General features: G+C 30.5%; 1 protein-coding gene across 5 annotated transcripts; it reads right to left on the bottom strand.

Moving 5' to 3' along the window:
* Positions 1-821: 821 nt before the first annotated feature.
* Positions 822-4,753, bottom strand: LOC129302282 (uncharacterized). 5 transcript variants are annotated; one of them, XR_008591235.1, is made up of 3 exons: positions 3,481-4,753; positions 3,221-3,354; positions 822-2,524 (listed from the first exon to the last, which is right to left on the bottom strand). XR_008591235.1 is itself a non-coding variant. In XM_054941050.1 (3 exons), exons 1-3 carry the CDS (start codon positions 4,478-4,480, stop codon positions 1,514-1,516), a joined length of 348 nt encoding a protein of 115 aa, XP_054797025.1. In that variant the 5' UTR covers positions 4,481-4,753; the 3' UTR covers positions 822-1,513. The 5 variants fall into 5 exon arrangements, 3 of the variants coding, with proteins under 3 accessions (XP_054797025.1, XP_054797026.1, XP_054797027.1); XR_008591236.1 differs by having other exon boundaries at positions 4,460-4,753; XM_054941050.1 differs by lacking the exon at positions 3,221-3,354 and having other exon boundaries at positions 822-1,581; positions 2,266-2,524; positions 4,460-4,753.
* Between the last annotated feature and the right edge of the window lie 10,519 nt (positions 4,754-15,272).

Here is a 15,272-nt window from a genome sequence, read left to right as displayed (position 1 = left end):
AACACATCTCAAAAGCTTCCCTACATTAAGTTGAGAAAAAGAATTTTCAAGAGTTTTTTAAAAGGAATTTAAAAAAATTTAAAAAACTAGACAACTTTAACTAACTTCTTAAAGTTTTCAAAAATCTTTCTCAAATATAAAAAGTTAAATATCCAATCCTTACATATGAGAACTGGATTAAAGGTGTCAACAAATATTTTGATTTTCATCCAAACATTGTTGTTGAGCTCCTGGTCATTTTAGAACACCTTACTCTCTATCAAAAAGCAAAAGTTTTCTAAAATTAATGTTTATCTAAACTTGTTGGAAGTAAATTCTCAACCTTATTCAAAATGAATATTCTTAATCCTACACCACTCTCCAACTACAATAGAAAAACTAGAAATTTGATTATGAAAAATTGAAGTGTTACTCGTGATCAAGCTTATAGAAAAACAAACAAGTGCACGATTATGCAATCCTAAATGTGCACCTTGGAGACTTTGATATAAAGATTCTCAACTATCCACCTACTGAGAGAAAGATGAAAACAAAAATCATTACCCGGAATGTAATTTTCAAGTCAAGTATTTTATCTTTTATTTTAAAATCTCAAACAAAATACACTTTATTGCAATCCACGTCTTGATTTATTGCAATCCACGTCTTGTTTCCATCACTTCATATATTTTATCTTTTTAGCTGTTACATAAGTTCCTCATCTTTGAATCTGCAAATATTATAGTATTTTTTTTTCATATACTTTTCTTCTTGCCAATAAATATAGAGAACCCTTTATCTTAATTTTTTCTTCCAAATTCTGATATATCCATCTGACTACATATTATAATTATTATTTTTATTTTTTTACCAAAGAGAAGATTCATTCATCAAGAATCAAAGCAAGAGTTTGACTATGGACGAAAACAAAGCGAAAAAGCATAAAAGTCATAAGCCAAAAGCATGGCAAAGACCTAAACAAAACAAACTAAAAGAAAGACAATCAGCCAATGCCTTCCCTGTCCAGATTGCTGAATTTCCTCACCATATGCCACAGAATCTCGTTGCAGGATATTAATTAGAGGGAGTGGGGGATGGAGAAGCCAACCGCCTGAGATCACACCCTTTAGAGAGGAGCCAGCCATTCAGTTGGCTGTAGTGTTTCCATCTTGTTTCAGAAACGAGAGAGAGAGAGAGGAGGCTGAGATCCTAAGGCAACAAAAAGATCAGAAAGTATCCCATGATAAGGCCAAGCACAACTTGAAGCATTGTGACTAATAAGGGCAATAAACAATTCTAGACAATCCAATTCCACCATAACATGATGGTCAGGAAAATTATTAGCAATATTTATAGCCTTGGCACATGCTAGTAATTCAGCCATGAAGCTTGAGTCAACTTGAACTTGTTCATTCTAACCTTTAAGATAATCCCCAGAGTGGGATCTATAGACGATGCCAATTGCAACTTTACCTGAGGCTGAAGAGAAAGCTTTATCACAATTAATTTTCATGATATCTTGTGCAAGTGGCGACTATCTAGTATTAGATACAACAGGAGTAGGGCACTTTCTGGAATCTTTTAGCTTGAGGCCCAAAATTCCTGAATTGCAGCATAAGTAGTTTGTAGAACCTTATAAGAATCAATTGCACCAGCATTGAAAACAGAGGCAGAACTGGTTTTCCAAATATTCCAGCAGAGGCAAGCTATATTAACTTTGTCATAGTCCTTTATAAGAGGCTCATCCAATAAAAATTTTGTACACCAAATCTCAAAAGATGAAATTGGATAGGGGTTTATAATGATTGTCAGAGCCGAACCATACCATACTTTTTTGGCTCATTCACACAACAATAGCATGTGCTGTATAGTTTCAGGTGCAACCCTTCAAATAGGACAAAGGGGGTTAGAGGCACATTTTCTGGAGTAAAGAGCATCTTTAGTGGCAAAAGAACGAGTAAGGGCATGCCACAGGAAATGTTTTATTTTAGGATGAATATGAAGATGCCAAATAGATTTCCAAAGGGCATTAGGGAAAGTAATAAAGGTGGATGGATTTGTGATGGGAGGAGTGTGGGCTCTTAAGTACTCCAATCTGTAACCAAGCTTAGGGAAATATTTCCCAATTTTAGAACAGGTCCAGAACCCAATAAAAGTTTGCTACTAAACTATTCAACTCCATACAAGTTCATTTGGGGAACTTAAAGTAAGTCATGGGAAAAATAGTGATGGCATTAATAACAGACTTAATTATAATTTCATACCCAGTAAAGGTGAGAAACTTACTTTTCCACCTATATACATTTTGTCCAATTCTATCTTGGATATAAGTAAGAGCAGCCACTTTTGATCTTCCCCATAGAATCAGGAGACCAAGATAAGGTCCTGGGTTCTCTACTGCAGTCACATGTAGGAAAGAGTACACCTCCTCTTTGATCATTGAGGGGGAATTAGTTGAGAAAAAGAGAGATAACTTGTCGTAATTGATTCTTTGGCCAAAAGCATTGCAATAGGATTGAAGGAGCTCTTTGATGACACTACAATTCTTTCGATTAGCATGCAGGAAAAGAATTGCATCATCAGTGAATAAGCAATGAGTAAGCATAGGGCATTCATCAATAATTTTAATACCAGTAGGATCACCCAAATCAGCATGCTTACCTATCATTAGAGATAATAGTTCACTAACAATAATAAATAAGTAAAGGGAAAAGAGGTCTCCTTGCCTAACACCCCTTTCAGGCACAAATTTGGCAATAGGTTTACCAGAGATCAAAATATTAAAGGCTAAGCATTTGACGCATTTCATAATCCAATAAACCCAAGTTGCACAAAAGCCCATTTTTACGAGGACAACTTCTATAAGATGCCACTCAAGTCTATCAAAAGCCTTATTCGCATCCATTTTAAAGGCAAAGTAGTAATCATCACCAGTCTTCTTGAGTTTCAAAAAGTAGAAAATTTCATAAACTAGGATAATATTGTCATGTATAAGACGGCCTGGAACAAAAGCTCTTTGATGGGCAGAAACACAATGGTCCAAAATACTCTTGAAATGATTAGCCAGAATCTTAGAAATTACTTTAAGAGCAAAGTTGCATAGGCTTATTGGGTGGAATTGAGAACCTCTTTCAGGTCTTTCAATTTTTGGGATCAGCACAAGATTTTATTCATTTAAAATACCCAGGTCTTCACTCTTAAACAGAAAGTTATTGACTAGTTTGAGTAGTGAATTGCTGACCTCATCCCAAGCAGATTGATAAAAATGCCCATTAAAACCATCTGGCCCTCGTGCCTTTGAAGCACCTAACTGGAAAGTGGCTTGTTTTAGTTTTTCCTTTGTGATTGGGGACGTAAGCCAGACATTTTGAGAATCTGAAACACAAGGATTCACATAGGTAAAGACCAAGTCAAGATCTTTGGTATTGCTACTAGAGAATAATTCTTCATAAAAACCATAGATTAAATGGACGATATCAGCTTCAGATTCGATCCACTGACCTGAGTCATCTTTGAGTTTTACAACTTGGTTCTGTTACCTTCTAGTGAGAGTGGAAGTATGAAAGAACCAAGTGTTGAGGTCACCTCTAGAAATCCAGTTAACTCTAGAATGTTTCCACCAGTAGGTTTCCTCCAACTTTCATGGTCGCTCCAGTTTATTAGTAAAGTGCTGTACCATAATTCTGCTTTCCTCATTAAAATACTCTTCTTTGACTTTTCCTATTTGGAGGAGAATATGATCTATTTCTTTCTTATTATTTGGAAAAGCTTTCCTGCTTCAGGCCATAAGCTCCGTACTACATCTCTTTGTGCAACTTATAAATTGGGGTGCAATTAATTCGGCTTAAGGCTCCTTAAGGAACTATGATTTTTTGACAACCTTCTTGAAGTTTGGACGTGTAGCCCAGTTGATTTCATACTTGAAAGTGCAAGGAGTTTTCTAGTCTTGATAGCAAAGGCACACCAATAAGAAGTGATGATCAGAAGCTACAGAGTCAGTGTGAACAGAGAGAGCCTTAGGGAAATTTTCACGAAAAGCTGGGTCAGCCATTGCCTGATCTATTTGCTCTTTGACTCTTTCCTCTTCCAACCTTTGGTTACACCACATAAATCTTGAGCCTTTAGATTCTAGATCAACTAATTCACAAGATGCAGCAAACATTTGAAAGTTCAAAATTCTACTAACAGCTTGGGGGTTACCACCATATTTCTTAAGGAGTGAGAGAAAATCATTGAAATCTCCTAGACATAGCCATGGAACAATTATACTACGCATCCAGTTGCTAATGTCAGGCCATATTATTTTCCTATCTGCTTCCACAGGGGACTACATATAAACTTAATCAATTCAGGAACTTCCCAAGAGGATGAAGTAACACAAGTATGAATATAGTTCTTACAAGAGAATAAAATTTGGATCATGATATCATTACTCCACCAGAGAGCTAATCCCCTAGAAAGACCATTAGAGGAAACATACCAAGTTGAGGTCAAACTGCATTGCCGTCGAACCCTTTCAAGTTTATCTGCTCGTTGTTCAGTTCCATAAGAAAAACTATCACAGGCTTATTTTCGAAAACAACCTCCTTGAGGTTTTTGACTGTCAGGGGTGTTCCAATTCCTTGGCAGTTCCAAGAAAGTAGACTCACGGCTCTTAGGTAGCTAATTAAGGCCAGCCACTAGAGCCCTCAGTGGAAGAAGAGATATCAATACTTGTCATCTTAGACCCAGAACGAAACCAGTCTTTAGGGAAATCAATTTCAGCAGAAATAGGAACGTTGATAAGATCACCATCACTAATTGGAGAAGGATTAGTATAAGAAATAGTAGAACGATGCTTGACTACATATTATAATTATAATTATAAGAATAAAAGATTGATATAAAATATAATACTCTTATTTAAAAGCACAACTTTTGATTTTTTTTTTTTCCTGCCTAGAGTAGTTGATTCGAGGGAAAATAACTTGATTACACTTACCTTTACTTGAAAATATATAATTATGACTGATAATGACTAATGAATACTAAATAATTGTATTAAAAAAATCTCTTTATTTTTTTGTCCAAGTAGATGAAATCAAAACCAAACTATAACGACTGATTCAATCAGCTCAACCTGAATTGAATAGTTTGTTTGAGACATATACCAAAATTGAATAAAAATTAAAGCATAAGCATGAGAGAAGAAGGAAAAGCTAGCATGTTTAGAAAAATTTATCCACTTCTAAATGTATTTAATTAGTAATCCTTTATGTTCTTCTGAAAAGCAGTGAGATCTCTGACTAAAAGAAAGAAAGCAAATGAGATCCAACCTGCATCATTTTACAAGTACGGAGAACTTGGCACTAGCGTGTTTACAGGATTAGAAAACAGAGAAAATATAATCTTTAAACTTTATAATTTTATCAAATTTTACTTTAATTTTTATAATTTTTTTTAATATTTTCAGTCCTCGATAAAAAATATAATAATTTAAAAAATAAAAGCCACCTAATATTTTGAAAACTGTTTGGAATGAAAATACTGAAAAAATTATAAGGGTTAAAAATAAAATCTGATATAAAGACTAAAAATTATATTTTTTCTTAAAACAGAGAGAGAGAGATATCACAATACAAACTTCCTAATCATGGGTCAAGAAGGTAAATTTACGACAGAAAATAAAGGACAGTATGGGAAATTTAAAAAAAAAGAATTGAAGAAAACAATTGTTGGCAGCAGTGATGGAACATGCCATTGGAATCGTATCCAAGAACACTATTTTTAATAAAGAGCTATTTCACCACATCATAAATTGCGGCAGCTCCTTAAAGTTAAATGATTTCTTCCTGTACAGAGAACAAGGACAAGAGAACAGAGATAATTTTATTTCTATCCCTCAGCTTTATCAAGAAAGTCACTAAAAATCCTTAAATTAATTATAAATTAATTTTATTTTTTAATTTTATTTTTTTTATTACCATAACATTAAAAACACTTAATATATTTGTTTGTCATTGGTAGATCTCATTTTTTAATATTTTTTATAAAATTAAAAGTTATTTTTGTTCTTCAACTTTTATTCAAGGAGTCAGTAAATACTCCCAATCCAAAAATTTTGTAATAAAAAAATATTTAAAGATGTAATGTGAGATTTATTAATAATTAACTAGTATAAGAAAATAACAAGATGATAAAAAAAAACTTTTAAAATTAAAAAATAAAATTAATTTATAATTAAGTTTAAGGCTCGTAATCCTTACTTCTAAAAAGAATAAACTCAAACAACATGGGCACATGGCATCACGGGAGTAAAGGAAAATAGTGGCTCGATAGCTCAGTAACTAGGCACTAAGCATACTGGACACCAGCACGAATCCATGATTGCAATAATCACTAAAGCACACAAAGTGCATGATTAGCTGATCACAGAAGTTAACAATAACATCATCGGTGAGAAGACCTTCTTCCTATCACGTGTCAATGATGCGCTTAGCGAGCTGCACTTCCCCACATTGTAAACGTAAATTTCAAAGACAAAATAATAATCTGTTACCACTTCCCACGAGAAGATAAGAACGTGATTGCTTACGTATTAAGTACCCTCTTTGAAAATGCCATATTTTATATTCTACATATTGTTGTATTCTAAACATTTATATATATATATATAATCATATATTCGCTTTGATAATATGTATTATCTTTTTATTATATTATCTATTGTCTCTAATTTTAATTTTTATAATATTTTATTACTAATGTTTATTTTTTAATTAAAAGAATTTGACGTAAAATTATAATATATTAATTTAATTATGACTTGTCAAATTATAAGTTTAATGTTTAGTTCAATTCTAAAAAATATTTTTAAATCCTATCTTAGTACACTTGAAATTTGAATTATAAACATAGATTATATATATATATATAAATGTATACTTTAAATTTTTTTATAAGTCACTTCTAACTAACTTATTAAAACTAAAGTGAAATAGTTAAAATAATAAAATTATTTTAAAAAATAAATTATTTTTTAATTTTATCGTTATATTTAAAAAGAGTAATTTGATGTGTGAAAAGATTTTTTTAGAAATTGAAATCTTACATTTTCTTTTAGAATTTGTTGGATTATATTTTTGGAATTGTATAAAAAATTATTTATATAAAAAAAAATTAGAATATGACTTACGAAAAGGATAAGAGAAAATATTATACACGTCCAACGCCAAAAATTTTAAGCTGACACCAGATGGCGAGGTTGGTGGGCACCTACAATGACTATAAAGCCAAACTTACCATTTCGAACCACCATATTACTGTAATGTAGAAAAAATAAAAAATGAAAATAGATTAGACTAACACTTTTTAAATATTTATATCTAATAGAGTAGCATAGCATGCTCGCTTTGACATGGAGAATCCGAATTAAACGTAGCATGCATTCAAGGGTTTTCGGCAGGATTTTTAGGTTATGGTCCAATTTCAAGTGACAATCTTTCAATTATAATTTACTTAGTAACAACAAATGTTTAGGGTGTGTTTGGTTCAAGATGAGGGGAGGGGAGGTGATAGTTTTAATATTATTTTATTTAATTTTGTTGGAGTGGGGAGGAGTTTTTAATGATCCTTTATTTGATTTAGGAGGGAAGGTAATAACTAATTTACTATTATATCTTTAAATATTAGTTTAAAATTTTTTTTAATTGTTTCTTGTAAAAAATTATTTTACATCTTAATTTAAATTACATGATTTCTTAAAAATTCACTCTCATCCTATTACATTGTCAATATGTGAATAAAAAAATTAAACAAATAATTATAATAATACCAATTTTTTATAAAAATAAATAACTCCCTTAAATATATAATAAAATATGATAAATTAAAATTTAAAAAAAAAATTCAATGAGGTCAATCAAGGTCTAGGAGCGAAGAACAATTTGATATGAAGGAGAGGTTTTTTTTTTTTTAAGCTATGGATACACATAAAATGTTAAAAAATAGATAAGGACAAAATAGTTAAAAAAATTAGCTCCCCTTCAAAATTTTTTAATCAAATGAGAGGAATCCTTTCCGTCTCTCCAAAACTCCTTAACCAAATACACCCTAAGAAATGTTTAAGTAGGTCTAATATATCATGTCATGAAAATTTTTTACAATGACGTGATGCATCCTTCATCCATATCTAATTAATAAAAAATATATTATATCATATAATTATAAATATAAATTTATTTTTTCATTGATAATAATAGAGAAAGAAAAGAAAAGAAATTAAAAGAGAGAAAGGAAAAACTTAAAAAATACACTCTATTTTTAAAATAAAGTTATTAAAAATAATGATGCCTAATATTTTACCTGATTGAATTGGAGCAACATGATATATTTTTATTAAATAGAGTATAGATGTCATGATGTTCCAAGTCCATATAAAAATTTCTTTTATATCATATGTACACTGGCCAATTTAAATATAACAACTCATTTTATTTTAATCCCAGCTAGCTGTTTTGATTTTATATTATTTATTTTAGACATGTAATTTTCAAATTAAAAATTTTTTTAATCAATTTATTAATCATTAATTCTCTCATCTCTTCTGCATCCAAATATTTTAAAATAACACAACATAAATTAAGGAATTGTCAACTATGATTAAAATAACAAATTGTGATATTTTAATTAGATAGGCTATAAATAAGTGGTGTTTTTGATACAGATAAGAATTTTTGGCTTAATTATTTGGTTTTATTTGTTAATGCCACTTTTCAAGTAGAGCCAGTGTGGGCTCAACCTGCAAAAAATCGGCAAGTTAGGTTGGAAAAAATAGATTTAATTAAATGTAAGGTGATTTTGGCCCACTCCTCATAAATTAAATTTAAATTCAACAAGTAGGTTGATAGGTTAGCCTATTTATATTGAAAAAGGAAGACAAAAAATAAACAAATAAGATTAAATTTAAAGTGAAGCATTCAGAATAAACATGCATAGAATTATAGTTTAAATACTTGACATTTTATATTTATTTAATTCAAGTTTAAATTATGATAGAAAATAATAAAAACATACCGCTCATATATTTAAGTGGTGATATAATATAATCCGAATGTGATTAAGATAAGATTGAATAAATTTTTTTATTATCCTTTGTTTCATTCATATAATAGCTTATTCAGATTATTTTATTCACAAAATAGTACTATATAAGCTAGCAAATAAAAAAGTTTAGTTATCATTTTCATTTAAAAAATTAAATATATTTGTGAAGTGCTAAATATATATTATACTATTATCTTAATTTGAACATAAAAGGGTAAAAAATAGATATAGAGATCGAAAAGTTTATGTGATATAAACTGAATGTATTATAATTGGTAACTTAATGGTAAGAATTAAATCATCATGATTTTTTTAAAAAATAATTGTTATTTTAAACAAGGGCATCAATTTTCTATCAAAAATGTCAAAATAGGATGAAAAGAAAAAAGGAATAGATAAATCATTTTTATTAATTCATATATGTATAATACTGGTCAATCATGTAAAAGATTAGAGAACGAAATGATTATAAAATTAAATTAATTTATATTTAATTGGTAATATAAATATGGCTTAATTAGAATGACTTTTATTGTTATTTGAATAATTAATTTTTAGTGGGAATATATAATTTTTTTACTGTAAAAAATTTATAAAAAAAGATAAATTTATAGTCTTTTAAAATTTAAAGAAGTATAAAAATATTTTTTTTTATTGGTGGGTTGGCCCACTAACCACCAACCCACTGTGAACTATGCAAGTTGACAAAATTATAATTTGTGCAGGATTCAAGTTATGCCAACTAGTCATGCCAAATCTATAACTTGTTGCAAGCCACAAGTTGATCCATGGTATTAGATTTATTTTTGAGAGAATTATATTAAAATTTCATATAAAAAAATAATTACTATAAGGTTCATTAATCATTGAATTAAAATACATTGACAACACAACCAACTGTTGATGTAATTTAGTTTAGTTGTTAATGAACATTACAATAATTAACTTTTCTATGTGAGACTTAGTTGTAATTCTCCCTTTATTTTTAAACAATGCAATTTTACTATTCATGTTTAATTATTTGAGTTGTTATGTGATTTAACACTAAATTATTTAAACTTGAATAGGATAATAAAATTTATTCTATAACTATGTTATTGGATGTAACCAAAAAGAAAAAAGAAAAAAGAACCTGAACCTCTATCAATTAGGAAAATTTAAATTCTAAAACTATTATTTATTCCATATATTGTGCCGAAAACAAGGATATCCAGGTTTATATAAAAAAATAAAGAACCCTTTATTTGATGTGAAGTTTGCGCAAGCTGAAATTACCTCTGTTTTGATATATTTTTGCATTTGCAAGTTGTTGGACATAAAATTTGTAGATGATTATCCTTTAAAAAAAAAAAGAATAAGCATGTTTTATCGATATAATATTATATTTTTTATATACTATCTATTATTTATTAATAGGAATTCTGTAAGAAGCGTAAATTATATGGTTTGATTTGTGAATAGTACTTTCTAGCAAATAGCAATGTAGTTTTGTTTTGTTTTTTTTTTGGTCTAATTATTTGAGTAATTATGTGATTTAATTCAAAATTATTGGATGTTAAGCTTAAATAGGATAATAAAATTAATTCTATAACTATATTATTGTATCGCAATTTTATATATTAATAATAATATAATATTTCTTTCGTCCTAAATTATAAGATACTTCTAGATAAATTCTTACATACCAATAAAACTCATTAAATACACTTTATAAATTTACTTTTTGAAGATAAAAATATAAATTTTTAAAAATGCCCTTCATTTAATACTCCATTGATAAAATAATATTGAAGAGAGATAATGTATGAAAAAAATAATATTAAAAAAGTATCATTAATAAAACTTTATTTTTATCAAAATATCTTATATTTTGAGAAGTTAAATATTATTTAAAAGTATTTTATAATTTAAAATGAAGAAAGTATAATTTATTTTATAAGTTTTAGTCAATCCTTCCTTCCAGCCAAGTCACAAACTTTTTGAATCCTATATTTTCGTAATTGTAGTTTAACAATTTTTTAATTAAAAGTTTGACTGAATTAAAGGCTTGCCTTGCTATCGATTAAATTATTAAATAACAATTCTAAATTACTATTTAAAATCATATTATTCAATCCCTTATAATTATAATTAAAAATCGATTTATCAAAAGGAATTTATTACCATTATTATATTTAATATATTATTATATTTGTATTTTTTGCCAATTATTATTAATTTTTGATAAGCCGCGGAAACTAAAGAACAAAACAATATGGGGGGAAAAAAACCAAGAACAAGACGAGGACAAGAAATTTTGACGAGCTTTTAGGAACCAATCCTTTACGTTTGACAATGATGAAACTACACGTCGAAATCATACCACGCCTCCCCCTTCATCTCGCAATCGGTTGAATGGACCATTCGTACGAAAATGGTTAAACAATGACAGCCGATTCAATGTCAGATCATTATCCAATGAAATTGCCTAAATAGTTTTGCTTTGCCTGAACAGTAGTGCTTTTCCAAGACCAATTCAAAACACTGCGCGCTTGCGCGCGTGCCTGCGTGCTTTTAATTTTTTTTGACAACAAGGAAAAATGTTCATTCAAACTGGCACCAAAAAACCAGAAACAGTAATAGAGTAGCAGCAAGCCACCAACAACAACCAAAAGAACAACCAACATCCAAATGAAAAGAAAACTAAAAGGAGAAAAAAAAAAAACAGGGACAGCAAGTCAGCTATATAGAGGACAAAATAATTGTTAGGATTTTAATCAAAGGAGAATGAGGTTGTAATCATTATTTTGAAAACCGAACCGGATTCGGACGGTCGAACTGGTCGGACCGTCGATCGGTCTGGTTTCCGGTCTGGTTCAAAAGAAAAAACCGTTTTAAGAGTTGAGTCAATTTGAGTCGTTTCAAATTGGCGGTCGGATCAGGAATCGAAATTAAGTCGGGAACCAGATCTGGTTTTAAAAAACCAGAATGTTTAAAAATTTTTTATCAAATTTTTTTAAAAAAATGACTAATTTTTTTAAGTGAAATAGCAATTTCATATGTATTTCATATATTTAAATTATTATATACATATATAATGTTTTTAATTTAATTATTACGTCACTGGTTGAATCATTGGTCCAATCGGTTGAACCATACGAACCGTGAACTGTTGACTTTTTTGATTTAATGTCTGGTCTAATTCTGAAAATATTAGTTGTAATATCCAATCTTTCATGCACTTTTCCCCAAGAATAGCTTGAACACATCAAACAACAGCTGCTCTATGATGTCTCGGAATCTACTCATAACAAGAGCCAAGAACTTTGCCGAGATTAATAGAATCTACTGGAGTTAAGGAAGTCCCTTCTAAACAAAAAATAGCACTGAACATAGCAAGCACCAGTCGAGGAACAAACCTTCCAAATTTGGTAGAACTCTTTTTAAAAAAAAAAACAAAAATATGCAGCTAATATGTAGGTGGAGCCCACCTCAAGTCATCATTAATTTTTCCACCAATATAATTAAGTGGATTAGCCAAACTACAACTGCGAAGGAGCTAGACCAGATTATTAGTATTTCCCCTATCTAAAAAAGCAACCGCAGATACACCGCCACGTAAGAACAAAGGGCTCCAATAGTAGGGATCAAAAGCTATTACATACCAAGCAAATAAGGGTAAACCAAGAAAGCCATTTCCAACAGCCCACCTCCAAAATGAAACCAACAAACACACCAAGCAACCAAAAGCCATCTACCAATAATCCATATCAATAGTACAATTCCAAATTAGGTTCACAAAGAATACAAAGTAAATGGAAACTAAGAAATTATACCACCAGGGAATGAGATCATGGCTTTGAGTGAATGGATACACTGATCTTAATGAAGTGATTCCTAAATACTCCATTCCAAAACAACCCTAGTCTCATCCCCTGCCACACATAGATCATCTTCATCATGCCTAGCGAGGAATCCGATTTCATCATTTAATTAAACCCGAGACCAGTCTACTGTACCTGAAATCCAACCTTCTGAACCCTTACTCCACCTAAAGATCCATTATTCTAGAGCCTCAATATAGATTTAGTCAATATTACATTTGGCGCACCCATCAAAGATCGTTTTTCCTTCCAGAGCACTTAAGGAACCTCCACATTCTCCCCGCATTAAGTCCGCTGAGATCATCATTCGATTTGCATATCCTGATTTCTTGATCCAGTCCTAATTCATCACCATATCATCCTGATTTCCTCCACACACACCCCCTAACCAACACCCACACCAAACCACATCATTGAGCCCACCACCCGCACGCACTTGTCATGGGTCGAAGGAACACGACTTACTGAATGTGAGAAGAGCCCTCCGAGATGAGGGAAGGGGGAAACCCACTGTCAGAGCAAACTCAACAAGGCCTCCATCGACCTGCTCACACAAGGGAATGGAAACGCTAGGAGAGAAATCAAATAACACTAATTGTGTGTTTGAATTCATGAGATTTAGATTTAAACTAGATAGATTTCTCATTTTAATACATAAAAATTTATGACAAAATTCATTCTTAATATTATTCCTTTGTAATTTTAAATTATCTCTACATCCTAATCATTTAAAATTTTAGGCATTTCAAATTTTTCATTTTCTTTATATTTTTATTGTTGATGCTTCTATAACTTTCATATCTTTTTTCATATCTCCTTCTTATCTATGGCAATTAAAAAATAAAAATAAACTCATCATACATTAATTAAAACTAAAGATGAAAAAGGAAAATAATATATATATATATATATATATATTTTTCATGAAAATAAAGATTTTATGAAAAATTGCTAGTAAGTCCTTCATTGGGACGGAAACTATGCTGGAGGACGAGAGAAACAAGGTGCAAGCAGATAAACTAAGGCTGTAAGTATATAGTGATGAGAAGAAAAAGAAAAAAAATAATTAAACATAATGCAAATTTGAAAAGATTGAAAGATTAAAAATATTTTATTATAATATTTTATTAATTAAAAATATTTTTTTAATTGTTGTAATATTTAAAGTATTGTTATCTTTTAGTATTTTTTATTATCTTTTTATTTAATTTCAAAATTTCCAAAATCTTTATGCATTTAATTATAGGATTAGGTTGAGGTCTAATACTTCAACTCATTTGATTTGTATGTAATTTTGATTGAATAAGAATTATTATTATTTTGTATTTCTTTTAAATTTTTCTCTCCTTTATATATTCCCTCCACTCCTTCTCTCTTTTTTCTACATTCTCTTCTTCCTTTTTCCCTTTTCGTTCTACATTATATAGTTAGAAATTTCAAACCTATCTGCTTTCACTCTAATGTCCCATTTGGTATAATGTAAATGATTAATAAAAAAAACTACACACAAAACACACTCCTGCCTCCACCATCAACGGCAACCACCCCATCGGTGATAGCAACCAAACTATTCAACAGAACAAAGCAAATCTAAAAAATGACACAATTAGAAAATGGATCTAAAACAAGGTAGAGAAGATGAAGAAGAATCAAATATCTAGAGAAATTAAAGTTGGAATCTCGAGATCTGAAGAAGAAATCGTGAAGAAGAGGTGGTGAAACAAAGGCGAAGATGGCAATGGTTGTTAGGGAAGGGAAGAAGACAAAGCACCTTGTCATTGATGAGGTCGCCATCATTTCATTGCCGTTGCTGAGGAGGTTGCTGTCATCTCTCATTGTCGACACTAAGGAGATTGCCATTGTCTTTCATCATCATGGCCGAGGAGGTTATCGTCGCTTTCGCCATTAATGGAGTTCACTATCTCCTATTCAAGCGCCTCGAAACTAAAATACCCTTAAAACAAAAAAAAAACCCATCCATGTGCAAAATCGAACAAAAATCAACCTAGGAAGAACAAAAATATGTAGGGAAGAAATCAACTAAAATCAAATCAAAGAGGTTGTTGCTGTCGAGATGCTAAATGCCATCATCACCATTGTCGTTGCTGTCTTCTCTAGTTCATTTCACTATGAAGAGTGAAGGCATAGGGATCGAGACAGAGAAGTGGAAATCTGGATGAGTGATAGTGAGAAGAGGACGGAGATCGACTAGCTAACTAGTCAAGGTTGAAGGTCTTCTCACTGGCCTTCTCTTTGTCACCTATATTGGCTCTTCTTAGGCCGCAATGGACTCTCGAAGTGGAGGGGCACAATGGTCAAGGAATTGGAGATATAGATGGGGATGAA

The sequence above is a fragment of the Prosopis cineraria genome, unplaced genomic scaffold, assembly GCF_029017545.1.
Source record: "Prosopis cineraria cultivar Desert tree isolate PC_DT_omini unplaced genomic scaffold, ASM2901754v1 PC2, whole genome shotgun sequence".
NCBI lineage: Eukaryota > Viridiplantae > Streptophyta > Magnoliopsida > Fabales > Fabaceae > Prosopis > Prosopis cineraria.
This window is presented reverse-complemented; position numbering and strand designations above follow the sequence as displayed.